The following is a 27,681-nucleotide window of genomic DNA, read 5'->3' as shown; positions in this document are numbered from 1 at the left end:
ACCATGCTTCCAGTCTCCCTCGAGCCACCGTTCTTCCATTGGCTTTTTACTTTTTATTAGTCACAATAATATGAACCAATCCATATGGCCAGACCTCTCAAACAAAATATAAGGCCAACGTTTTACAAAAATACTCAACCGCCACATGTAAGCATTCTAATCTATCTTTGTATTATTCATCATCAAAGAATTAATAATTTAATATTGAACAAGAAATACACTCTATTTGTTTACATTTTTTTAAACACTAATTTACTAAGTTAAATACTAGCCAAATATCAAACTAGGCACATGTCCTAATAAATAAATAAACATGAAATACTTGACAATTACCCTACAAACTAGAGAGATGCAGAAACTGAGGATATTTCATAACATTAGAAAATAAATGGGGGTGCTAATTTAGTCTGAATAGTTTCGTTGTTACAGTTTCAAAACTATTGATGAAAAGATTATTGCGAACCACATTTCAACGGCGTAGACAAAGATGAAGAGGCAATGGAATATAGACAATACCTCTGGTCATGTATTACATATATTACTTCTTTCATAGATGAAAGGTGGTATCATACTTCTTTCCTGCAACAACAAAATATGTACATAAAGAACAGTTGTTTGAATAGTCTTTGCATTTAATAAATCAAGAAAATTATGGTTTTCCAAGAAAGCAAAAATTTTTTCTTAAAAAAAGCATGTACAAAAAAATTGCTTGTATAACTGTGAAACTGAACAGAAAATATATAGCATACTTTCTCTTTCTTCGATCAATACTACTACTCCTCATGTCATTCTTTGCTAGTGTTGATCCAGCAGGAATGGCAAATTGCATGGGAGGAATGACTGGAGCAGAAGCAGGGGTGGCCACAGTGGCAGGAGTAGCAGTGACAGCAATTGTAGCAGGTGGCATGGGTGGTGCAGGTGGAACTGAAGCTGGGGGTGCAGCAGCAGCCTCAGGAAGGGGCCTCGGTAAAATATGCTTCAACCTGTTGTTTCTATAGTTCTTCCAGAAATAGAATTGTTGCCTATGTGCCAATTCCTGACATATCCAGCAAAGTTGTAAATGTTCATTGTGCATCATGAGAAGATATTAAATTCTTTATTCTAGCTGGCAGCTAGTCATCTTTCAATAATAAAATGAGGAAAGAAAGGAAATAAACATATTAACAAAAATAAATATGGTTTCAATTTGAGATTTAACACCTATAATAACATAAAACACAAACAAACAAGAATGCAAATCGTTCAATGAATTTCAAAGGAATGTTTAGACTTCATCCTTAGATTTTGAAAGCAACTTCTTAAATCATTCCCACACAATAATGTATGAGAGATGGAGCAAGGGCAAGTGAAGGTAATATGCAGGAATTTTAAAAAATGCGATTCAAAAAAAAAGAAGAAAAAAAAAGTTGAAAGATGTGACAATTTTATTTAAATGTAAAGGAACACCATATTTATGGAATTGGGTGGGATATCAGGTAGGAACAAGATTAGTGAATCGACTGTTTACATGTCATGATTTATGAATAGCATTTTTTCTTTTGACATTATGAGCATGAGTATGGCGCTTTGCCCCCTTTTTGTAGAGGCCTTTGAAAAAAAGGGATTTGATTCCCCATTCAAAATGAAAATAAGCAGGCGACTTAGGATTTCAGCCCCAGGAGCAAATCCATGGCCAGAACGCATTTGTGTTTCTTATATTTGTTGTTTGATTTTGTATTTCTTTTGATTTTCATACCTTGCTAGGCTTAGACGTGAGTCATGATCTATGAAGGAATGGAAATCATGTCTCTGTTGCCATTATTCATTTCATATTTGATTGAATGTGAAGACCCATAGTAAAAATGAGTCATAGTTTTTACTCTTTTGCTCCATAATGGATTATGTATATTTATTGTGAGTTATGAATATGATTTATCATAGTAAACTTGTGTTCTAGATAGAATATTTTCTATGGTGATCACATGCAAATTATTTTTTTCCCCCCTTTCTAGTCAATTTATAGTCTTAGATGACAAAAATGTTCATTAAAGATTAAAAAAGTACAAAAGATGAACGGTAATACATCCTCCACAAGTCAAATAATTGCAATAAGGCTGCCTTCCAATCCGTTTGAAGATCAAACAGCAAAAACCCCACAAAAAAAAAAAAAAAACCAAGAGTATGCACAGGAAGAAGTAAGAAAACTAACTCCATACACAAACAAAAAATTTAAAAGTCTTCTAAACTTGAAAATTCTCGCATTCCTCCTCGTCCAGTCCATAAGAAGAGTAGTAAATTTGTCGTATGATTATTTTATTACTTTATGAAGCGTAAAATACATTTCTACTTATCATTGAATACAGATGAATGCATCGTTTGTATATATGGATGAGTGATAGATTTTTATTAATTTTGTACTTCGGTTTATTTTTTTTATATAGTGAGAAGTCTTCTAATCCTTGAAAATTCTCGCATCCCTCTTGATCCAGTTCAGAAGAAGTCTAATCAATTTATAGCATGATTTATTTATTATTCCATAGGGCATAAAATACATTTCTACTTATTATTTAATACTATTGAATGCATGGTTCGTACATATAGAGGATGATGTTAGATTTGTATTAGTTTTGTACTTTGGTTTATTATGTTTATATAGTGAGTGAGATTTTTAGTTCCTTATTTTTTTTTTCAGTTCTTTATTTATTTCATTTGTTGAAGAATTAAAGAATACCAATTTGCCAAAAAATCAAGACCAAAAAGGAAAATTGAGACACCTGATCTTTCTTTCAAAGATTTAACCTTCTCGATTTGTAACTTAATTTTCAAACATAGGCTTCGTTTAGGATGCTTTACTGCTTTTCCAAGTTTAGAGTAACACAAACTTTCCTTACTGATAGGAAAAAAATCAGATGGCAACTCCAGTGCCCATTAGTTAACTTGGATTCCTATCATTGAAGACTATCCCATCTTAGGACGATAGCTCCATGAGGACCAATCAAGAAGTTGCACAGTTTAGGCAATGATCCACTGGGATCCCTGCCACTTGGAATTGGAGGTGGTGGTCCTTCTGGGTGACAGATTATATAAGTCTGTATTATTCAAAGCAAAAAGGTTAGAGCTGGTAGAGCATTTTATGTTCCTTGTTTTATTTCATTTAGGAATAATAATTCATTTAACCTTAAAAAAGATTGAAAAAATTCAAATCATTTTTCCCTTAAAAAATCAATATCTTTCAAATTTCATTTTTCAGTAAATAGAAAAAAGATATCCAAAGAAAAACCAATTTTTTTCATTTTGGTGGGCAGGGTCCACAGGGGGTTAAAAGATGGCAATAGAGCATGAACAGAAGAGAAATATTTATTAAAAAAAAAAAAAGTTAAAATATAATAACACACTGGGAACCCAGAACTTGTCAAAAGGAGGGTGCAATGTAGTCCTCCAAGCTATTGGACACAACAACTAACACATTAGTTGACTACAGACGAGATTCAAATTATCAATCACTTAAGTGATCCACTGAAACACAGGACAGGTAAAAATAACAAGATGGGAAAACAGGAGAACAAATATAATGAATAAAAATGAGAAGGTGGCATGTGCAGCTAACCCTAGTTTTTGAAATCTCAATAATATAACCTTCAAAATACAAAATGAAAAAGAGAACACGACCTTTCAATTGCGATAGCTTAACTAAACTTTCCATCTCACAAAGAAAAGCCCAATTAGATATATAGTAAAAGCATACCAAAACAATTTACACATGGTAACCATCCAAGGGAAAAAAAAAACCTAAAAAGAGTGCCAAATATGAAATGGATTAAAACTAGAATAAATAAATAAACCCAAGCTACATTAAGCACAAACCATGTTCAAGATGGCACCATCTTAAGCTAATATAAGCAATGACAATTATAAATCAATTTTTAGGACATGAAAAATAAATTATAAATAAACATTGCTCACTCTCGTTCTCTCTAAATCTATTTTTATGACAAAATATATTATAAATAAATGTTGCGCGCTCTCTCTCCCTCACAAAAAATAACTTGAGATACATTAACTGTATACATGTTCAAAATTGTCCATTCTTCATGGGAAAGCTAATATTTTTACAGCAGAAAAAGAAACCATAAATAAGCAGCATTAGTACTCTGTCTCTCCCACACGTCCTTGTGCACACACAGACACACATGCACACTAAGTGGGGTCGACTATATGAATCTTTTTCCACCAATTCACAAGACCAAGGGCAATTTCCTCAGCTAGCTTAAGAGCTATTAGATCCTGTCTTACTACCTTATTCCAAGCTATTTTAGATCTACCTCTACCCCTTCTACTACCATTAACAATACCTAACTCACTCCTCCTTATAGGAACACTACTTGGCCTGCGCTACAAATGCCCAAACCATCTGAGTCATCCCTATTTTATCTTATTTTCTACCGGTGCAATGCCTACCTTATTGCGAATATGTTCATTTCTTAACTTATCCTTTAAAGTTATACAACTCATCCACCTTAAAATTCGCATTTCTATTTCTACAACTTTTAATTTTTGGATATGTTGTTTCTGTTGCCCAACATTGTGACATGCACACAGGAGCACATGCAAAAAATAGATAGTGGACAATTTGTTTCCTACTGGAAAATTAAATTTCTAAAAACCCTCATTACTTTTAATAGCTGGTAAGACAAAATATTAGAAAGGTGTTCCCTTTAATATGGACCTAACCTAGAAAAAATGGGACAAACCTTGTTCCCTGGATGTGCCATTGCATTGCGGAAGTTCACATTTTGAAGAAGTCCAAGAAAGAATAGGCAATGTGGATACCTAAAATCACCTCAGAAAGACCCAAAATAGTTGACCATTAAATTAGAAAATCAAGTAATAACAATTAAACGGCAGTGACGTATCTAACTCAAAAAACAACTCAAACAATGTTACATTGCATAAAAATGCACCTAAAAACAAGCTCACATGATAAATTTTATGTACTCCGGTCGCTGCCAATATTGAAGGTATTTCAAGTAGCCAATGAAAGCCTCATCTTCAAAATAACGGTTCTGAGCTAGATCTGATTTAGACAAAAAAGAATCAAATATAAGGAAATAAATAAATAAGCTAGCTTTTATTGCAAAAGAAATTTATTGAGAAAGATAATAGAGAAAATTACAATCTGGGAAAGGACAAGAAATCCTCACAGCAACCAAAAAAAAAAAAAAAGAACTCTAAAAAAAAAATAAAAAACCAAAAAGATAAGAAAAACAAAGCAAAATAGAACCAACCAACCCTAATTAACCAACCCCCTCTTTAAACCCTTTCTATCATAATTGATTGAGCTCTGAAGCCTTGCCAATTCCTGCATACCTTTATTCAATTTCTTTTTAGCTCCATCAACTGGTTCTAATCGAACAAGCCAGCCCCAATCAACATGGATGCAATAGGTGTAGAATAACACAAAAATTTACAAATAAATACTAATATTTCAGAATAGTATTGTAACAACATTCTTTGACTCAAATAATTTTTTTTCCTTTCGATAACAACATTCTTTAACTCAAATAATTACAGAGTCCTTCAAAATAACAAAAATCAGTGCTGCAAATTTCAGTCCAGCAAATAGGCAGCAACTTAATACTCAGAACAATAACAACAGCTTTCTGCTAGCCATTTGCGCCTTTACCAGCAGTAGAGGGACAAAAGGCAAAAGGCTCCTATTTATACCAGCACAATGGCTTCAAGGAGAAGCCAACTCCCATTTTGCACATGACCTATTCTAAAAGGCACTTAACTTCTAAAGGCCCACCAAAAATAAATTACATCATAAAATTAACCCCTGAATATTACAGAAAAACCCCAAAGCTAACTTGACCAAAATGAACCCCAAAATTCAGAAATTACAGAAATACCCCTAGCACGCATAAATAGCAGCACCTGATAGAAGCAGAAAATTAAATACAATTGATGAATTGCATCATTCCCCACTCTTAGAAGGACTTGCCTCCATATGAGTTGTCATCTTTGCTACCCAGCACACGTCAAGGTCAATCTTCATAAATTCCTCCTCTCTGATCCATGGCTTCTCATAATCATGTCTGCCCAGCCCATTTTACTAAGAATCTTCATAAATTCCTCCTTTCTGATCCATGGCTTCTCATAATCATGTCAGCCCAGCCCATTTTACCAAGAATCTGAAATAAATTCCAGCCCCAGTCTTCACCGCTCGCATATGTACGACAGCCTCAATTTTTTCTGCCTTGCTAGAAGTGACTTTGGTGTTCTTGCACTCAACACTAAATATTATCACCATGGAATGGGTACAAATCAGCCACATTAAAGATTGGTGATATATCCAAGCGATGAGGGAATTCAACTTCATAGGCATTTTGACCAAATTTGTGCGGAACTTTACGTGGTCCAACCTTTCAACTTGTGGTAAGTTACCACTGGAAATCTCTCTTTCCAAAGGAAAACCATCACCCAGTCACCAACCTGATACTCCTTAAACCACCTATGCTGATTAGCATCTTCCTTGTAAAGTTGGTTCACACTTTCAAGCCTCCTTTGGACCCTTTTCTTGGGCTGCTTTTAAATTTTCAGCACAATCAATAGCATCATCACTGGGCCTTGGCTGCTTAGAGACATCCACAAAATCAACAACCTGATTCAGATTTCTACCATACACCACCTGAAAAGGACTTTGACCAATAGATCTGTTAATGGTGCTGTTATAAGCAAATTTAATGGTTTTCTTTTGCAAACAACAACAACAACCAAACCAAGCCTTAGGTCCCACTAGGTGGGGTCGGCTATATAACTCATTTTCCGCCAATTTATGCGATCATGGACCATTTTCTTTGATAAATTCAGGGCTATTAAATCTTTACTCACTATCTCCTTCCAAGTTATTTTAGGTCTACCCCTACCCCTTCTACTACCCTCCACAGTAACTAATTCACTCTTCCTCACTGGCGCACTATGTGGCCCACATTGCAAGTGTCCACACCAGTGTTTTTAAAGGAGTTTTTGAGCGTTTTAGGGCAAAAACGCACCAAGGTGTAAGTGAAAAGGTGCAACTCCATAAAAGCATATGCATCAAGTAAAAAGGCGTATGCATCAGACAAAAATTCTCGCTTTTTACGCCTCAGCATCAAGGCGTATGCCTTTCGATATTGCATTGAAACCCTATCCTCCCTCTCTCTCTCTCCCGCGAAGCTTCTTCTCCTCGGCTCTATTGGTGAAGCCTCTGCCCTCTCTTTGAAGCTTCGACGAAGCCACTGCTCTCTCTCAAAGCCTCAACAAAGCCTCTACTCACTCTTTCGAAGCCTCAACGAAGCTCAACGAAGCCTATGCTCGCTTTTACACCTCGACGAAGCCTCTGCTCTCTCTCGACGAAGCCTCTACTCTCTATTATTCCCATTTTCTCATGAAAGTTGGGTTCAAGGCTGGATAAGTTTCAGGCATCTCCCAAACAACCCCTTAGCAGGCTAGAGAAATTTGTAATTTGGCTTTTTCTCATCTGTTTGAAAACTTGCGGCTTATTTTTAATACTTAAGAATTATGTTTTTATTTTTTTCTCCATTATTCTAATATTTTTCTCATTTTTATACTATATATAATTTTTTTTTTTTATTAATTATTTTAAAAAATACAATCCCAAAATGCTTATGCCTCAACAGCTTTAGGCTTACTGGCGATACCATTTGAGTCGTCCCTCCCTTATCTTATCTTTTATAGGAGCTACACCTAACTTACCACGAATATGTCTATTCCTTCATTTATCTTTCAGTGTTATACCACTCATTCACATAAGCATTCTCATCTCGGCAACTTTTACTTTTTGGATATTCTGTTTCTTCGTCACCCAACATTCTGATCCATATAGCATAGCTGGTCTTATTGCGGTCCTATAAAACTTCCCTTTTAATTTTAAGGGTATTCTACGATCACAAAGCACACTTGAAGCACTTCTCCATTTTACCCATCTTGCTTTAACTCTATACATTACATCATCTTCAATTTCTCCTTCAGCTTGCATAATAGATCCAAGGTATTGAAATTTTCAAGTGCTATTTATTTCTTCATCATCAAGTTTAACTTTGTCTCCAATATTCCTCCTACTATTACTAAAATTACATTTCATATATTCTATCTTATTTCTACTTATCCTAAAGTCTCTAGATTCCAAAGCTTCTCTCCATAATTCTAACTCAGCCTCTACTTCGCCCCTAGTTTCATTAATTAATACAATATCATCTACAAACAACATGCACCATGGAACCACATTTTGAATACTCTTAGTCAGTTGGTCCATCACTAAAGCAAAAAAGATAAGGACTCAAAGCAGATCCTTCATGTACACCTGTGGTGATTGGAAATTCTCTAGTTTCTCCATCTATAGTCCTTACACTAGTCATTACTCCATCTTACATATCCTTAATGACATCAATATACCTACTACATACACCCTTTTCTTCTAAAACCCACCATAGAACTTCCCTAGGTATCCTATCATATGCTTTCTCTAGGTCAATAAATACCATATGCAAGTCCCTCTTCTTTTCCCTAAACTTTTCCATCAATCTTCTTAAAAGATATGTAGCTTTTGTGGGAGATCTCCTAGGCATAAAACCAAATTGATTTTCTAAGACCTTTGTTTCTAACCTTAATCTTTGTTCAACAGATGGGCAAACTGAAGTAGTGCGCAAAAGTTTGGGGAATTTATTCTGATGCTTCCAAACTTTTGCGCACCACTTCAGTCTGCCCATCTGTTTGAGGGTGATAGGCACTGCTGTTCTGCAATTTTGTAGCCAATAACTTCCATAAAATCTTCTAAAAATGGTTAAGGAACCTTGTGTCTCGATCTAATGAGATAGTCTTTGGTACACCTTGTAATCTGACTTCTTCTTGAAAGAAAAAAGCTGCCCCATGGGTTACGTTCAACGTATTTTTGCACACAATAAAATGGGCCATCTTTGAAAACCGATCCACAACTACAAAATGGAGTCAATACCCCTAGTTGTTCGTGGCAATCCAAGCGCAAAATGCATGCTAACATCAACCCAAAGGATTACAGGTATTGGTAAAGAAGTGCAAAGACCTGTATCCAGTTGCTGCCCCTTTGAAACTTGGCTAGTGCAACACTGATCTTCACTCTTGGTGCATGGGAGGCCAAAAGTACCTTTCAGCCACTAAATTAGTGTCTTATCCCTGCCAAAATGACCTCCTAAACCTCCCCCAGGCAATTCAGGTATCAAATATTCCCTCAATGAAACTTTGGGAATCCATAGCTTAACACCCTTGAACACATACCTGTCTTCCACCACAAATTCTGCAAACACATCACAACCCCTAGCTACAAATTTCTCAATAATTTCAAGAAAACAAGGATCTTGGTTGTATTGTTCCTTGATCAACTCCAACCCAACAACACTAGTAGACATAGTTCTTAGAAAAAATGCCCTTCTACTCAACGCATCTACCACCTTATTTTGCAAATCAGCCTTATGTCTCAGTATGAAAGGGTACCCCTGCAAGAATGCCACCCATTTAACATACCAACAACTTAATTTCTTTTGGGAATCGAGATATCTCAAGGCTTCAACGGTCAGAATTTAGAATAAATTCCCTTTGAATGAGGTAATGCCACTAGAATTTCAATGCTTGAACAATGGCATAAAACTGGAGGCCATAAGTTGAGTAGTTCTGCTGAGCCTTGTTGAGATTAGAACCCAATAAACCCCTAACCCTGTTCTATGAAATCAACCTCCATATTAGAGGGTCAAATCAATCCATCCAATTTCTGGCTTACAATCCTACATCACTCTAACCAAATTAATATATTGAAGAAGGTTAGTACTAAACTCCTAGCACTAGTCAGCCTCAACATTCTTTTTTTTCTTAGGAAAAGAAAAAACTCATTCACCATTCATCCACTCTTAACTCTTTGATTTAACAAATTAACATCCCATATACTGTTTCCCATACTCCCATTCCTAATATATAATGAATCCTTTTAACTAAGGCATCTCTCCATAATTTAGCTGTGTACTACAGTCAAAAGCATTGACAGGATGAAGTGTCTAAGCATCACATTACCAAGTTAAATTATCTTTTGCTACCATCATACCCTATGACTTCAGTGGCAGGCATAACGCCCACAAAATGACAAGCACTCCAGACGAAGAGCTTGTGTATATTGGGTGCAACAATTAAGTCAAATTATTAAAAAGTTGCCACATGTGCACATGTAAAGGAATGGGATCCACCTCATCATAAAAATTATAATTAAAATATATATATATATATATATATAACTCTGAGGCAACCTACTTTATATAACAATTCACATCATCTAGTGCAACCAAACAAAACAAGCCACGTCGCATATCTACATTGTCAGATAATTCACGAAATAGCACATTCCAAATGAAATCCAATAAAAATCAAGCACCATAGAGCATCCTCACTATATATGACACGACACATCATGAGGTGCAATCCAGATGTGGTAGAAATCTGAAAAATACACAAAAATATTTCTAAAAAAAAATTTAAAATAAATTTTGAACTACTTGAAAGAAAAAGTTGCCACATAAGCATAACTGTAGCAAGCATGGCCTAAGGTTATAAGAAAGCATAACTCGCTTAATAAAGTGTTAAGATATAACATTTTAAAAGCTCTATATTTCCTTACACGCCTCCATATATCTTCCTCTAAAAATAGATTATCTTCTAAAGAGGCCATATATTCAGAACTCTATGCCATTTATTCACACTCAATGGAACTTAATTACTGTAATATGTTTTCCAATTGGTTGGCAGATTATGAATTTTCCAATTTTGAGAACTGAAAAGGTTTAAATTGAAATCTGCAACCCAGAAATGTTGTAACAAGCTATCTGGTATGAAAAGCACAAACGATAATAAATCATATGACAGACAAGCACGGGCAACTAGAACTTCCCAATCAGTTAAGATGTCACAAATTATGACTGGCACAAAAGGCTAATTTGTTCATTAATCAAGCAGGGGCAGCATTCTGAAAATACTTCAGCCAAATTCTACACAAACCACTGCTCTACAATGTTATGGACTATGGAGAGAAGCTGCATATTCTACATCTGCAATGTTCTCTTTTTGGGTTGGAAGTCGTGAAATCAAGACCCTGCCCCAGCATACCACCTGGGCCAAAGCTTTGGTAATGTTCTACTTCCACAAGTTACTACTGTCGTTCAATAAAAATATGAATGCTATACAGCTTTCAACATTCACGATGCTCCATACTATGAAGCTCAAATCATTTCTCATTCAATAACCGTGGAGAAGAGAAGAGACAAAATCCAGACTCCAAAAAAGAGGAGGAAACATTCTTTTCTAGAAAATTCATAACCTAGCTTCTCTATCTGTCAACAGTAGAAAACAAATAAAATTTGTAAGTAATTTGACTAGAAAATTACCAAACTCCTGGGACAAGAAAACCAACTGAGCTTCAAATCAGTCAATAACAAAACAGTGTCCATTCAATATAAAAATATAAAAGAGTAGTCATACAAAGCTTAAACACAACAAGGGCTTGAACTCCTTATTAACAGGTTTTGAAACACAAAATCAGGTCTAATGTCATATCTTGACTATAACAAATTAAGAAGAGGAGTTGGTCATTCCATAATCTTGTAAATGCAAAGAGTATAAAATATATAATTGAAAAAACAAATGAAAGTAATAATGATTTTTTGAAGCAAAGAAACATACAATGGATGTAGGTGGGATTAGCAAGACACTGCACAAATTCCAATTCAAGCAAAAACCTTTGCCGCCCATCATCTGGATCTTTATATATGTTTCTTGGGCTGCAAATTAGTTGAAAGCGATACAACAATTAGAATTTTGAAGAAACTGCGACAATGAAGAAGATCCCAAAAAGAAGGAAAGAAAGAACCTACTAATGATTTTTTTTAAAGTTACATTCAACTGCTCGAAATGTAGGAAAATAAAATAATCAGTTCCATAGGAGCCAACCCAAAGGCCTGATCGTGAGATATCCATGTTGGAGGTCCTAACTTCAAACCTTGTGAATAGGCTACCTCCCATTGTGTAGGACTTCAGAAGAAAGAGATGTACCTCCCATTCTGTAGCCTAGGTCGAGTTGGTCTTCTAACGAAACCCTTCCGCCCCAACCCAAAAACACAAGAGGAAAATAATCTAAAGGATAAATACACATTTCGTACCTAAAGTTTCACAAGATTGAACATTATTCCCTGAACTTTAAATCATGGCATTTAACTCCTTAAACTTGCAATAAAACGGTAAAAACAAAAATTGTGATGTGAGCACATATGACCTCAATTACCCAAACTCCCATTAAACCATGTGACTGACTAACATGTGCCTATACCCATCTAAAGTTGGAAATAAGGTCCATTAGAGCTAGAACTGAGTTAGCACCAAAATGAACTCTGTTCTCCATCATTAAAGGTGAACATCTAAGACAAAGGTGCACCATTTTATTCAGTACAAGTGTACAAGTGTACAACTACCAAAGGCAAAAAACTAACCTCACAAAAATGAAATATGTTCCAGCAAACGGAAGTTGGTGTCGTCTATGGTCATATGCACCTATGTATGATATTGCAATTTTTTTGCAAGTTTAAGGAATTAAACGTCATAATTGAAGATCAGGGAGAAATGTAAAATGCAATAAAACTTAAGGGAGTAACTGTATAATTTATCCTAATTAAAAAAAGAGAACGTAGCTTTAGTTTGTTATTCTTTATAACAAAAGGAAAGGAATGGCACAAAAGAACAAGAAGATGAAACTCTACCCACCTAGCTGATATTTTTTAATTAAAAAGAAAACCATCACAAAAAAAGGCCCCAAAAGAGAGGTTGCCCAAGTACAGTGTACATGTACAAGGTCAAACTTGCCAAAGAGAACAACATGAAAAAAATAAAATAAAATAAAATATTTCACATCCTTCATAATATTCTCAATCAGCCAAAACTGCAAGGTAAAAAAGCAGCTTCTCTTCAATCTTTTCCAAAGATGCCTTAACACCCTCAAAGTCCTTAGGTTTTGCTTTCTCTCCAGGTAATCCTAATCTACCACAATGCCCCATACATCCTAACCCCTCGCTCACTAGCTGATACTAGACACCTTCCAAGAATTCAACTTGTTCACTACCTTATCTAGAGAAAAAAAAACTGATTAGATACTCAAAGTTGCGTAAATAGTTCACCACTTTCCCCTTGATTCCTGCAAAGGAATCAATTATTTTACAAATAAATCCCTCTTCACTATAAATTACAAATGGTTAATATTCGTTCCCACATATTTCCCAAAAAATAAAGAGACCTGAGGCATTTGAAGTTCCAAAAAGCTCTCCGAGGTAAAGAATCCCAACCAAGCTTATCTTGCTTCAAGATCCTACTATTGTAAGACCCTACAGCATACTCCATTTTCTGACAACACCCGTCTACCATTGGTCCATTATCACCATCCCCCCACATTCACCAAAGTTACATGAGAATATTGAGCAGCTCATGAAAGCCCCTTGTTCACACTAATCGGATGACATTAGTCTGTAATATACTAATATGTATTCCACCAACCAAAATAATCAGGTCTAAGACAACTGAAAGGGCATTTGAATTGATTCGTGAGGGGGAAAAGTTGAACTAAACGCCATGCAGAGAAATATGCTAACCGCAAAAGGAAATACAGGAAAGGAACTCCTCATCCACTTTAAATATGTTTCCCCCACCATGCTCCACAAGGCATCCTAATCCCCTTTAGGACGCCACCAATTACAACCCTCTCCAAACTTAGCCTGCACCATTCGCCTCAAAAATTATCCTTCTCTTGAGCAAATCACCATATCCATTTACCCAGCAGCATCTTATTGAAGAGAACCAACTTCCAACGCCGCCCCCCCCCCCCCCTCCAAAAAAGAAAAAAAAAACCACGACTACCCCCTACAACAACATTTTCCCCTTTTGACAAGTAAAGATCCACAAGAACATTATTGAATGTCTTCAAGCCTCTCCTCAACCAATAAAGGCATGGATTTTTAAAAAGTGCTTGGTCCTCTAGACAAATAACGCATCTTCCAAACCCACCAGCCTACTTTCAAAATTCTTTTACAACAAAGTGCTGAGCACGTCTATCCTTCTACTAGTCTACGTTAATAAAATTTTCCAACTAATTTATTAAAAAAAAAATAGGGAATAGTGGCTATGGGAAATTGTGATTGAATTAGTGCTAAAATTCTTCTTTTGATAAGTTCTTATAACAAGCTTCCAGAGGAGGGGGGGCGAATCTGAGCAAGCATGCATTGTACTTGCGAGTGAACCAAAAACAACAATTTGTCTACCTCTAATCATGCATCCCCAAAAAAGTCCAACTAGGAGGACCAACAAGTGTCATATAAAAGAGATCAGCAAGAAAAAGAAAATAGCACACATGATACATCAAAAGGTTCTTCAATTTCTGTCCAATATTTTGAAATGCCACTACTCCCAAAACACACCAATCAAATGAAGAGACATTTCCCATCTTCTGCTACGCTACTATAAATACTTCTAAACTCAGTGCCCAGCTCATCAACATGTCCAGAACTAATTTAGACATAACCTATGGGTCCAAAACAGGCATAATCTAGCGCAAGAGGTCACCAGCAATTCCTCAACGAAAAACAAATAAATAACCATTTCATATTTTCTGTTGAAGTTTGCCCATGTAGCACCCATTAACCCACACTCTTACCTCTCCTCCTTAGATACAAACATTCAGCATAGTCCCATGACAGTGGATTCACAATCAAGTTGAGCCAAGGCAACCGAAGCTTGAATATGCCCAGCAGTTCAGGTTTGGCTCATTTAATAAATGAGCATTAAAATTGAGTTCAAGCTTGGCTCATTATTTAAGCAAGCAAACTTAGTCTTGCTTATGTTCTCATTTATTAATTGAGCCAAAAACAAGCCTAAACTAGCTAAGTGTAATATTGTTCAAATTTCCATCTTTATTAGTGAGCCTTAAAATTAAACCTAAAATTGCTCACTAAAGTAAGCAAATGAAGATTAGGTCATTTGCAATCATAGGTACACAGTAAAAAAATTTTTAAAATAAATAAAAATAAGTGATTAGTTGTTAAAGCTTGATATATATTGTTGATCCACAACCTAAAAGCTTAAGCTTTTAGATAAAGTGGTAATCTAACACGATATCAGAGCTGGTTACCAAGAGGTCCTAGGTTCTAGTCTTGCTGCCTGTGTTCATTGTGGTGGTGTTTAAAAAACAATTGTTATTCCCTGTAGTGGCTATCTTATCATTTGTTCATCTCTCCACATGCCATCAGGCTGCACATGTGGGGGAGTGTTAAAGCTTGATATACATTGTTGGCCCACAACCTAACAGCTTAAGCTTTTGGGAGAAGTAGTAATCTAACATTAGTCATGATTTGAGAGAAAATGGTTTAATATAAATACATAGAAAATGGTTTAATATACATACATACATACATACATATATATATATATAATATATATATATGTAAAATTTTGTCATTCTAAAATTAACGCTGAACCAAATATATAAATTAATGAGCCTATTAAGAATTAATGAACCAACGAACAAATCAAATTTTGGGCTTATATATAAACAAGTTCATGAACTTATTTAAGAAGTCAACTCATGAGCCTACTAAATAAGCCTACTGCATGAGTTTATAAACAAGCCAGCTTGGTGAGTTAGATTGCTTGCTTGGTGATCCAAGTATCACCTAGCTTGAGCTCAAGCTTAGCTCATTTATCTAGTGAAACAAACTCGAGCACACCATCATCGAGCCAAGCACTAAGTAACTGGAAAATGGCTTGGCTCATTTGCAGCCCTACACAAGGATAGCACCAACTTACATGCAAGTGGGGACAGAATGAAATTTTGAAAAAGAAATGGAGTTTTTGGTATATTAAGGGGCTGCTCCCACCCTTTAAGGCAACAAGAATGAAGGACCAAGGACTATTAAGTAAAATAAATCAAAATAGGGTAAGTTGAAAATGGATCACTACTCCACTCGATCCTCGTCTTTGTCATTCCCCCCCCCCCCTCCCGGCAAACAAAAAACAAAGAAACCCAAATAAATAAATAAGCAGGCAGCAGCACGGCGAGAAAACATGGGGGATGGAAGGGTATAATTTAGTTTTCTTTTATAATTTCTCCGATGCATGACAATGAACAGATGTGAAAGAGCTTACTGAAATTTTATGTAACAAGAGAGGGTATGCAAGGACAATGACAGATCCCAACAGATTTTTAATCTTTTTTCAGCTCTGTCTCTGATCTTTTGGTATTTCTTTATAAGTTAAAAAAAATTTAAAATTACAGTTTTGTTTTCATGGGGAACTCAAGCATATTTATTGATTAAAAAAAATTCTCTTTGGACGAAAAAGGTAGTGCTGTCAACATCATCAAAACAAACAGAGCGCATCGTTATTCCATCTTGCTCTCCTTAAGAGAAGAGAAGATGGTTTGCAAAGGAGCTTCATGATTTCTTGTATACCAACACTCCACTTCCATAGGCGAAATCCCTTAAGACCCCAAGCAATTTCTTCTTGGCTCGGTTAAGAGCAAACAGATTTGATTGTTTTATTTCACTGGAGAATATTTCGAGCGTCGTCCATATGACATGCATGCCAGACGGAAAGGAAGTTTCAGGATGCAGGAACTTGCTTGAAATGTTGGAGGGAGTGGTGGCAACAAAACCAGCAAAACAGTCCCAGGGAGAAATGAGGTGAAAAAGGACAAAGAGGATAAGAAACCTAGATGTTTGGATTGTAGTTCTTTGAACGTAAGCCATGGATTAGTTTTTTTGGCCGAGTGAGGTCCAACAACAATCAGTTTTCCATTGTTTGGAAGCTCCATGATGGTGGCAATAGAATTTCCCCAGTGGGTGAAGAAGACGAAGACAATCTCATAAATTTGTAAAGGGGCTTTGATGTAATTGTTTCCTTTTGTTTACTTTTGTATTATTTGTGTTAGGAGGATTTCCTATCCTCTTGTCATTGTAATTATTTCTTCTATACATTAGTGAATTTTTTTTTCAATCTACAGAAAAAAAAGAAGAAGAAGAAAAACAGGCAGCAACCAGCAGAGACAATCTTCTCTGGCAGCAGCAACAAACAAGCCATGGGAGACACCCAGCCCTCAATTCTCTCTCTCTCTAATCCCAAGGGTTAAGAATCATACAATACATAAACCCATTAAATCATTAACCAAATACTGAATGGTAAGAAATAATTTACAATTTTCTGTTCTTTTGTTATTATAATATATTGATATCAGCTAGAGTGCTACAGTCTACAGCAAATTAATTTGCACATTAGTGTTCAAATTCGAATTTGTGAGTAGTTTTGAAATATCGAATCCAATGAGCTACAACTCAGTTATGAACTGTCTCCTTAGTCCTTAACAAATTTATTTATCGGTTGCAGACAAAATCATGATGATTGAATGAGTACAAGCATGATATTCTTTAAGCACAAGAATTATATTTTATTTTGTGAAAAGTTATCATAAAATTATTGCTTGACGATTTTTGAAGATGAATGTTTTGTTTGTAGTTTGAGACTATGTTTTTAGAAATCTACTACCTTTCAAATCTTTTGGTTGTTGAGACACCTGGAATCAAACCTGACAGCAATTAGGAAGAGAATCAAACAAGAAGAAAGAATCATAAAAAGCCTTCAAAAAATGCAGAACAGGAAAATATGATTTCAATAACAAGGTTTTCTTTTTCTTTTCCTTTTTCTTTCACTATTATTTCTATTTGTACGTTATTATCATCATCATCATCATCATCATTCATATGCACTATTATTAATACTAATTACTATTATTATCATTATCACTATTATTCTTGTAATTATCCTTATGTTGATTATTAGCTACAATCATCAGTGTTACTATTATTATATCATAATTATGATTATTACCATATTATTTACTATTATAGCTTAGATAAAATTCCAAGAGAAATGTAAAAATAGATCTTTAGAAAAATCCAAAAAATAAGAAAGAAAACTCTAGAAGATTCCCTAGGCAATAAAAAAGGTGAGCAGACGAAAGAGGACCTTGCTAGGTTATATTTTCACCTAAGATGTAAATTAGGTTTTTAATTCTAGCATATATTTCCTTTCCCTTTTCCTTTCTTTCTTTTTGTGGCCGATGATATTTTCCTTAATTTGAAAATTTGCATTTATTAATTGAGATTTTGATTTCCTTTTTCGTCGCAACCCCAAGTTAAATCTTGCAAATCATATCTTCCAAGATCTCCCTTTTTAAAAAATTTGATTCCCAATCAATCTAACTTTCCAATTAATTTAAAATTCAAGCTTCAAAATTTGAGGTGCCTAACATCTTCCTTATGCATAACCAGGCTCCCAAACCCATCTCTCAGTTTGTAGATCATAGGGGGTCTTACTCATATAGCACTAGGGTTTTCTTTGTCTTACCCTTCCTCAAAAGGTGTGGTGGCAACTCCATTTTATTCCACCAATCCATCCTTGCTACATCGCACGACAGATGAAAAATGGTGCTAACATAAGGTTATAGAAAAGGGTGTTGAAAGAAATTTAAATTTGAATCTTACTGAAATTTGAATTATACTATCATGTGCAAATCAGAAGTTTTATTATGAATTTATGATTTGGAGAAGCAGAAATATTTTTTTTTAAATAACAAAAGAAATTATATTAGATAGAAAGAAGAGAAGGTACAATTACCAGGGCCAAGGATCCACCATAAAAAGAGAGAGACCAAAAAAATAGGAAATTCCAACTTAAAACCACATGAAATTAACTAAGAAATTCCCTTTTCAAACCCTAACCAAAGTCTTCAAATTCACTAATTCCCTTTGATCCTTCACCATTCAACTTTTACCACCATCCAAACACACTTCATTTCCTCTAATTATCACTCAACTTTAAATCCATTTTATCCATAAAAATTTGAGCTTCTTAATCCACCTTGGAAATCTCCCCCACTGGTGTGGGCATCCATCCTCATGCTAAAACGTATTCACCAACCCATCATTATCTTGAGAACCCCTCTAGGCCTTCCAATAGGGGTGGATGAACATAAGACAAATTCTTTATTTCATTGCAGGAGTCAGAAGCGTATCCATATTGTTCACAAATCACATTTAACAACCCCCCAGCACAATCAAAATCACTATTGTCGTCACTTTCTGACCCCCATTTCTTTACCTTCTAACCTTTTCTTATCTCATTAGAACCTCCAACATTCTTGTCAAACTTGAGGAACTTCCACAATACTGAACTCTCCTTTGTAATCTCTCCTTAGCAACTTTGTCGTTGACTCGCCTAAATTTTCCCACTTATCTTCAAATACATTCTTCATTTCAGCACCCAAACAGGCTGCCTTACAACAAGCATAAACCTTATTACCTTCAAATTTATCTGTATAAAGACAACAACCACCATATTTCTCCCCCAACCCTGCTTTTTTTCTACTTTTTTTGGCACGACCTTCTAACACATTTTCAGAACTAGACAAAATTTTATCACCGCCATCTAAAAGTGAATCTGTTCTTCTAGCATCCTGAGCTTTCTCCGACTCTTGATCAATTCAAATCATATTCTTAATAACTGGAGGCTGAATTATATTTCTATTAACCTGAGGCTGAAAAACAATTCTGTTACTGGAAGGTATATCTTCCTCCATCCAAGTACTTGTTTTCTGAGAAATTGGAGCAGTATTTTGGGCCTGTCCCATGTCCAGACTCAACATAGCAGTACTTTGGTCCTTAATTTCGGAATCATGGGCCGGCATATCGCCTGGAGCCTTTTGTAGGAAGCCAGTTAGATGAGAACCTCTCTTTGAATCCAAATTAAAGTCCGTATCACCCTTTCCTAAACATTGGGCCTTTCCAAATAATTGGCCCAGTTTAGTTAAAAAAATAAGCTCCTACATCAATTACCTAGGCCAGGGTCCCAAATGAGAAAATGAATTATAATAGATTTTTTTTATGAAAAAAAATGAGATTCCATTAAAGAAGAATGAACAAAAAAGGAGAATACAACATTCTCCGATGAGAATAAGAAATCAAAAAATGAAGAAACTATAATCAAAATAACACAGCCTTCCGGTCTCACTGTAATCCGGAAAAGACACCCTTCTACATCCAGATGCAATAGACCAATGTAAAGCCAAATAATGAATCTTTCCAAATATGCGCGAAGAAACTATAATCAAGATAACAGAGCCTTACGATCTCACTGTAAATCCCAAAAAGGCGCCCTCAAGCCTCAACATCCAGATGCAAGAGAGCAATGTAAAGCCAAATAATAAATCCTTCCACATAACAAAGAACACATAACCTTCTTTCGCATAAAAATATGCACATTCATTTCCAACCTAAGTCCTTGGAGGATGGCAAAAAAACCCACAACTCCTAAAAACCAAACCAACTCCACCCTTACCAAAACCAGTAAAGGAAATAGTCAACAAATCCTCCATTGGCCCCAGGCAAACACAATTCTCTCCAAATAAACCTCGCTCCAAATCTTCCAAGCGAAAGTAATTGAAAATATATATATATATATATATATATATATATTTTGAGCTATCGAAATGTAAGGTACATATACATGAAAATCCTCCTACTCTACTTCTTGGTGTTCACTCTTTCAAGAACCAACCATATCAAAGACTTTATCTTATAGAAAACTTTCGCTTTCCAGTTACTACAATGAAGAGGAAAGAGAATATAAGTTCTAGTCAAAAGCTCAAAAAAATAAAAAGATTTACAAGAGTAGCCTCGCGAAGAATCTAAACCCCATAACCGACAAACCCTTCCACTTCAAAGAAATCACCCCTCCAACAACACCATCGAAGAAGAGAGTTCCCCCCACCACCCCCCCCGCCACCTACCTATCATTAAGAAACCCACAAAAATGGAAATCCCAAGAATTAAATCCATTTGAGATAGGAAAGGAAGCAATGACATCATTATGCACCGAGGAGGGAGGATAAAGACAAACATGGAAATCCCTTAACTTTCTCACTTCCAAACCTCCCTAATTCACATTTCAACACACTACCACCCTGATCTGGGACGAGTAGTGGGTACTTGAATTGATCATTTTGACCCAATTAACAGACCAATTTCAAAGAGTCAAGGGATTGTTGGGTCTTAAACCCAAGTGTGTTTAGTCTATTTGTAGGAGGCTTATGTGTACTTCAGAATTTGTTTGTAATATATGTGTGTTTAGGGAAAAAAAGTTTGTCTTTAGGGTGTGAAAGCCATGTGGAAGTTAGTTTTTTTGTGAATTTGAATCGAGAATTGAATGTCTATGTTTTCACCCCAACTGTGCCTCCTTCTTCCTTTTTCTTCTTCTCCTTCCTTCTTCTCTATTTCTCTCCCTATTGTCCCCCCTGTGCAGTACTAATTGTATCTCCTTCTTTCTCCTCTCTTCTTCTTCCTTCTTCCTTCTTCTTTACCTTCCCCTCCCCTCTCCTCTATTTATATCCCCATTTCCCTCCTGGGCAGTAGCTATACTGTCTGTTCAACACCTTCACTACTACTACTGCATACTACGTTCTCCTCTCTTCCCATTTTCAATCCCCAATTTCCCCTCAAATCATTCTTCTTCCTCTGGTGTCAATTAAACTCCAAGAGCTTCTGAATAATTCTTGAACCAATTTCACTTGTCCATCTTGGATCTCCTCCCTTTCATCATCTTTCTTCTTACCTCTACTTAAGTCATCCATCAACAGAAAGTAACCAAATAAAACAAATTCAGACACTGCCCCTCAATTTCAAACATCACTTTCCTTCCAAGTGTCATTTCGCAACACCACCACTACCATTGAGAACAGGCATTGCCGATCAGCACCTCCCCTAAATTTCATTGACATCTGACCACACATGAGGTCCCATCACTGGCAAAAGATTCACAACCATCAACCTTTCAAAATCAATAACTTCCCGTGCTTTCTCATCAAACCACCACTATCACTGCAATCACTACCCTTCGAGCTATCTTCACTCCAAGTTTCATCCTCGGAAAGTCGCCACCAATAACTCATGCGCCACTGGCCCCAGCAACATGCATGTGAAAATTTTTTCACCTGTTCTACCACTTCCAGAATTGCAAGACATTTGCTTCCAGGCACATTATTTTGAATTTTTCCAGCAAAAAACTACAAATTTGTGACGTTGTTTGTAGAAGGTTGATTGTTTGAGTTTGGTAGTACACATGGAAGGGATTCACCAGTGCCCCCAGCAACGGAATCAGACAATATTGTTGCTATTGAAAGTTGTTTATAAGAGTTTCTTTAATTGGAAAGATAGTTCTTGGGAAATTGAGTGAAGTTTGTGGTTTTGCATGAATAGATTGAGAACTCTGCAAATTCTGTAAAGAGTCCTTAGTGATATATAGTGCACTATATATATATACACATATATATAATAAAATAAGCAGCATGGTGACTAATGTTGAGTTGTCTGCAAAAGTAGAATTTTTGTCTAGTAGGGAACAGAATATAGAGAATGCCTGAAGTTGCAGCCATGGGTAAGAGGCTTATTGACCTACCAAATTGGCAAGTGGTATAGCTGCTCTGCTGCTGTTGCTCCTCACACTTTTTGAGTTGCATGAAGAAAAAAATGATCATTTGAATAAAGGAATTAAACAATAAGTTTGATATTTTAATGGCAATGCTTCTCCTGAAGAATTTGATGATTGGGCATATTCTTTCAAGTACTGCTTCTGATGGTATGACATAAATAAGGCTCGAAAGTTGTATCTTGCTAAATCAAAAGTGAAGGGAACTACTCAAATTTGGCATATTAAACTATAGGAGATCTTTAGAAGAACGAGATTTGGTGAGATCATAACATGAGATGAGATTAAGCAAGCTATGCAGGAACAATTTGCACCTTCCAATTACTAGCAGCATGTTCATCTGCAAGATTGCAACTCTTTGATTTGAAGAAGAAGAAAAGTCAGCAGCAGAATCCACTACTAGGTACTATTATTTGCCTACTCATGCCAGCATAGAATGGAAAAAGGATGTGACGATAGCTTTGCACACAAAAAGGGTTGAAGCCAGCTATGCCTCCAAGCTTGCTGCATGCCATCTCATTTTAGTCGGGGATGCAATACAAGCTGCCACTCAACTCGATGAGGATATGCAACCTAATCCTCCTAGAGCTACATTGCCCTTTAATTTGAAAAGAGTACTAGAGAAGTTGTGCAAGAGAAGTTGCAACTAGGCAAAGGAGTTCAGACTACTACACCATGAATGACTCCTGAGCATTCTAAGCAACTCCAAAGGTCCAACCATCAATCAAATTCTTCAAATGTCACAATGAAAGACTCCTGAGCATTTCAGAACAACTTCCAAGGTCAAACCATCAATCAAGTTCTTCAAATGTCAGGGTTTTGGGCATTGAGCTACACAATGTCCAACCAAGTCATGGTTATTGCAGAAAAAGAAGATGATAATGATGATGGCATCCAAACAATTGAAATTGGGACAAAAGTCCCAAGGGATTTAGATGACAATGGCAGTGTGAAAACCTGTTTACTTCCTCGACCTATCCTCTATTCCCACAAGGTTGAAGAAAAGAAGATTGGAAACAAACTAGCATCTTTTTGACTCAAGTGATTCGTCATAAGTTGCTTTTTCATTGGTTGTTGATCTTTAGTCTTACAAATGTACTTTCTAACAAGCAATGAAGAAATTAAATTTAGAAGTTGAACCTCGCCATGATCAATACATAATTTCTTGGTACACAATACCAACTTGAAGGCCCATGATCGTTGCTTGCTTACCCTCAAGATTGTTTCAATGGGGACAATGCACTGTGATATCCTTCCTCCCAAAGATTTTTCTTATCCTTTTGGACTGTCCATGGCTGTTTGACAAAAAAGGGCTAAGCATGACGCCCGTAAAAATTCTTACATCCTCTCCATAAACAAAAATAAATATAAGTTTCGAGCTCTTGAAATTCACCAAATTAAAGTGCACCATTGGTTCCTTTCTTACGAAGCAAGATGATTCTATTCATGCAGGATTCCTTGCCTCCTTGGTGTTTTCCCTAACTCGATGGAGTCTAGTCTTTTTTGAAGGAAGAAATTGATGTAGGACAAAAAGGAGGTGTTTAGGTGGATCATCTTGACCCAATTTGGAGATCAATTTCTGAAAAAGTAAAAGAAAAAGTCAAGGAATTGTTGGGTCCTAAACCCAAATGTGTTTAGTTTTTTTGTGATATAAGTACGTTTTAGGGGTTCTTTTGTAATTTTATATTTAGGGGTTATGTGTAATTTCTAGTAATTTAGAGTTTCTTATACATAGTACGTGAAATCCATTTGGCCATGTGGGAATTATTTGAATTGAAGAAGTATCTTCCCCAATTATTTCCTTCGTCATCCTCTCTTCCCCCCAATTGAATCTCGTTCTTCATCCTCTCTTCTTCTACAGTTCTACCTTCTTCCTTCTTCCTTCTTCCTTCTTCTTCCGGCTTCCTCTCCTCTATCTTTCTCCCTATTCCACCACCCCCCCCCCCCACCCGGGACAGCACTTGTTCTGATCATCACTCCAGCTACCCCAAATTCTTTCCCACAAGAAATTACTCTAAAAATTTTCTACACACTGCACCACTAAAAGCGTGAAAGATGTAGGAAAATTGGAGAAAGTGCTTTTTAGAAGCTTCACATTTTGACCCCACCCCACGCCCCGGGACAGTACATGTTCTGATCATCACTCCAGCTACTTTTACTGCATGCTTCCCATCTCACCAGCCTCCCCCAAATTCTTCCCCACAAGAAAATTGGAGAAAGTGCTTTTTAGAAGCTTCACTTTTTGACAAGTATTTCTGCTTCCACCTTGCCAGTTTTTTTCTTAACATTTCAACAAATGTGTATCCCACACTTTCGCTTTCAATCTTTTAAGTGTTCTTTGTAATTCTAATTCAAATCACATCAATGTCAATGCGGCCTCTCTCTCTCTCTCTCTCTCTCTCATTTTAATTGAGAATTGAACATGTATCTTCACCCCAATTGGTTTTCTTTCTTCATCCTCTCTTCCCCCCCCCCCCCCCCACTTGAATCTCCTTCTTCATCCTCTCTTCTTCTAGAGTTCTACCTCCTTCTTTCTTCTTCTTCTAGACTCCTCTCTTCTATTTTTCTCCCTATTTTCACCCCTGAACAGTACCTGTTCTGCTCATCACCGCAGCTACTGCTACTGCTACTGCATACTTACCATCCCACCAGCCACTCCCAAAGTCTTCCCAACAAGAAATTACTCTGGAAAAATTCTAAACACTGCACCATTAAAAGCATCAAATATGTAGGAAGATTAGAGAAAGTGCTTTTTAGAAGCTTCACTTTTTGACAAGTATTTCTGCTTCTACCTTGCCAACCTTTTTCTAAACATTTCAACTAATGTGAATCCACACTTTTAACCAATCTTTAAGTGCTTTGGAGTTCTTTTCAATTCCAATTCCAATCACACCAATGTCAATGAGATGGTGACGTTTCCGCATGCCTTAAGCATGCACTAGGTCAATTGCTCAACATCATGTTGAATTCCATTTTAAGGCCCAATAGGTAGGCTGATGTCATATATACGTCGACATTTCCTGTAGAAACTCATTTCATCACTTCAAATATCATATTAAATTGCAAGCAGCTCTTGTGAACAAATCAAGAATTCAAGATGGCAAAACTGTTTAAAGATGCAGGAACAAAAATTCAAAATAAAAAGATCCATCCACAAAAACTAAATCCATTATTTGCAAAGACCAACTTCACAATAACACAAAAAATTTACATTTGAAAAAATGAGGGTACTGTGACAACCACCAGAAAATAGTCTCACTCAGGTAAAGCTAAACATGTATGAAATTCAGTTTCAATGAGGATTAGCAAGTACACAAATTTCGTTATTTCTAGTCAAACTAGAAGCATCAAATTGATAAAAAAATTTAGAAAAGAAATCTTGAATGGGAACACAATGAGATGATGCCTATAAAAAAAGATACAAAATCACAACAGGCTGTAAGTACTTGCTGACTATGTATTGTTTTATGAAGGCACAAAGTTACGAGTAACTTCATCATATAAACTAAATTAAACCAATTAAGTATACCAAGACAAAAGGAGAGAGAGAGAGAATAAGGCATATCCGCAAGCATATTATTTCACCACAAGAAATCATAAACCCAACCTTCACCGCATTCGCTATCAACAAATCCAAATGTATTCTATATAATACAAGCTTAAACCATGACAAAGTAATCCTTCAAAAAGTGAAAGTGGAGAATTTGAAAATAAAGGAAATGGAATGAAACAGAACAAAAAAAATAAAAGAGCAGCCCAGTGCATAAAACTTCCGCTTATACGAAAGGGGTGGACCGCCACTGATCTATGACACGCAGCCTTATCTTGCATTTTTGCAAAAGGCTCTTTTCACACCTCGAACCCATGACCTCTAGGTCACACAATAATTTTAGTTGCACCCCTTCATAGAATGAAAAATATAACAATAAAAGGAAATTAAGCTAAATGCTTACGATGAGGAAGTATCCAATATCTCGCCACTTTCTTTGTTCGAAGTCATTTGATCCTTCACCTTCATTGCCAATAAAAGTTAAATGAGTAAAAAACAGTGTTCATATAAGGCGAGATCAGGTCTCTTTTTGTTACGAATTCAAGCTTTACGGCAACCTCAGAGAGAGAGAGAGAGAGAGAGAGAGACTGAAGCCATACATTTTAAGAACTAATAATCATGATTGTTATTAATTTCAAACAAAAAAAAAAGAATTATACAAAAAAAAATAGAGTTTTTCAGGCCAGACAGCAGTGATTTTAACTGGAACACAACCCCAGCATAACAAATTGCGAACCAGACCACGTTAATATCTCCTACTAACTACAAAAACACAATAAGCCGAGAGAAAGAGAGATATAGAGAGTACAGCGACTATAAAAATGAAAAAAAAAAAAAAAAAAATCTAGGGCAGGGAAGATGATGATGATGAGGCAGGTGAGGAAGAAGGGGGAGAAGAGGAGGAAGGCGAACTTACTGACCGTTTTTCTACGGCGGAGATGGCGGGAGAGGGCAGTAGAATCGATGGCCAGCCGGAGCAATAGAGTTATATGCAAAATGGCTCTTGCCCCCGGTCATGCTTTTTCCATTTAAGGCTGTGTTTGGTTGGACAACCGATGAGAAAAGGGAATAGAAACTATTTCTCTCCCCGTATGCGTAGTTAAGAGGATATGCGTAGTTAAGAGGAGACACCAGTCTCTTTCTTTTTCTTTTTTTCATTGTTTGATTCAACTAATAGAAGAGAAAAGAAAATAAATTGTATATTAGTATTTTATAATATTATTTTTATAAAATAAATTCTGGAATACTAAATAAAAAAAAGAAATATAAAAAAATTTAAAATTAATCTGATTGTGCGAGCCCCAATAAATGAAAAACTAAAAGGTGTCACTTGAGATTATTGTCAAAACAATATTAAAACGAAAATTAAAAGGTAGAAATAAAAATTGAAAATTGAAAAACAACAAACTCTTTAGTTAATATTTTTAAAATTAAAATAAATTAAAAAATTTATCAAATAAATGCTTATTTTAATCTTCAAACCAAATAACAATTACAAAAAAGTATATGAT

General features: G+C 35.9%; 1 protein-coding gene across 2 annotated transcripts; it reads right to left on the bottom strand.

The window, feature by feature from the left end:
• Positions 1-350: 350 nt before the first annotated feature.
• On the bottom strand, positions 351-27,317 carry LOC131160139 (mediator of RNA polymerase II transcription subunit 31). 2 transcript variants are annotated; one of them, XM_058115498.1, is made up of 7 exons: positions 27,091-27,317; positions 26,574-26,632; positions 11,734-11,831; positions 4,957-5,053; positions 4,731-4,809; positions 750-1,036; positions 351-579 (listed from the first exon to the last, which is right to left on the bottom strand). In XM_058115498.1, the coding sequence occupies exons 2-7, from the start codon at positions 26,618-26,620 to the stop codon at positions 567-569; spliced, it is 621 nt and encodes a 206-aa protein (XP_057971481.1). In that variant the 5' UTR covers positions 26,621-26,632; positions 27,091-27,317; the 3' UTR covers positions 351-566. The 2 variants fall into 2 exon arrangements, with proteins under 2 accessions (XP_057971481.1, XP_057971482.1); XM_058115499.1 differs by having other exon boundaries at positions 27,087-27,315.
• Between the last annotated feature and the right edge of the window lie 364 nt (positions 27,318-27,681).

The sequence above is a fragment of the Malania oleifera genome, chromosome 7 (assembly GCF_029873635.1).
Source record: "Malania oleifera isolate guangnan ecotype guangnan chromosome 7, ASM2987363v1, whole genome shotgun sequence".
Classification (NCBI taxonomy): Eukaryota; Viridiplantae; Streptophyta; class Magnoliopsida; order Santalales; family Ximeniaceae; genus Malania; species Malania oleifera.
This window is presented reverse-complemented; position numbering and strand designations above follow the sequence as displayed.

Coding starts and splice junctions, on each gene's coding strand:
- LOC131160139 (XM_058115498.1), bottom strand. CDS start 26,620: ATGACTTCGAACAAAGAAAGTGGCGAGATATTGGATACTTCCTCATC. Junction 5,054..11,733: donor TAATCCCACCTACATCCATT/GTATGTTTCTTT, acceptor TGTCTAAATCAG/ATCTAGCTCAGAACCGTTAT. Junction 4,810..4,956: donor GAGTACATAAAATTTATCAT/GTGAGCTTGTTT, acceptor AGGTGATTTTAG/GTATCCACATTGCCTATTCT.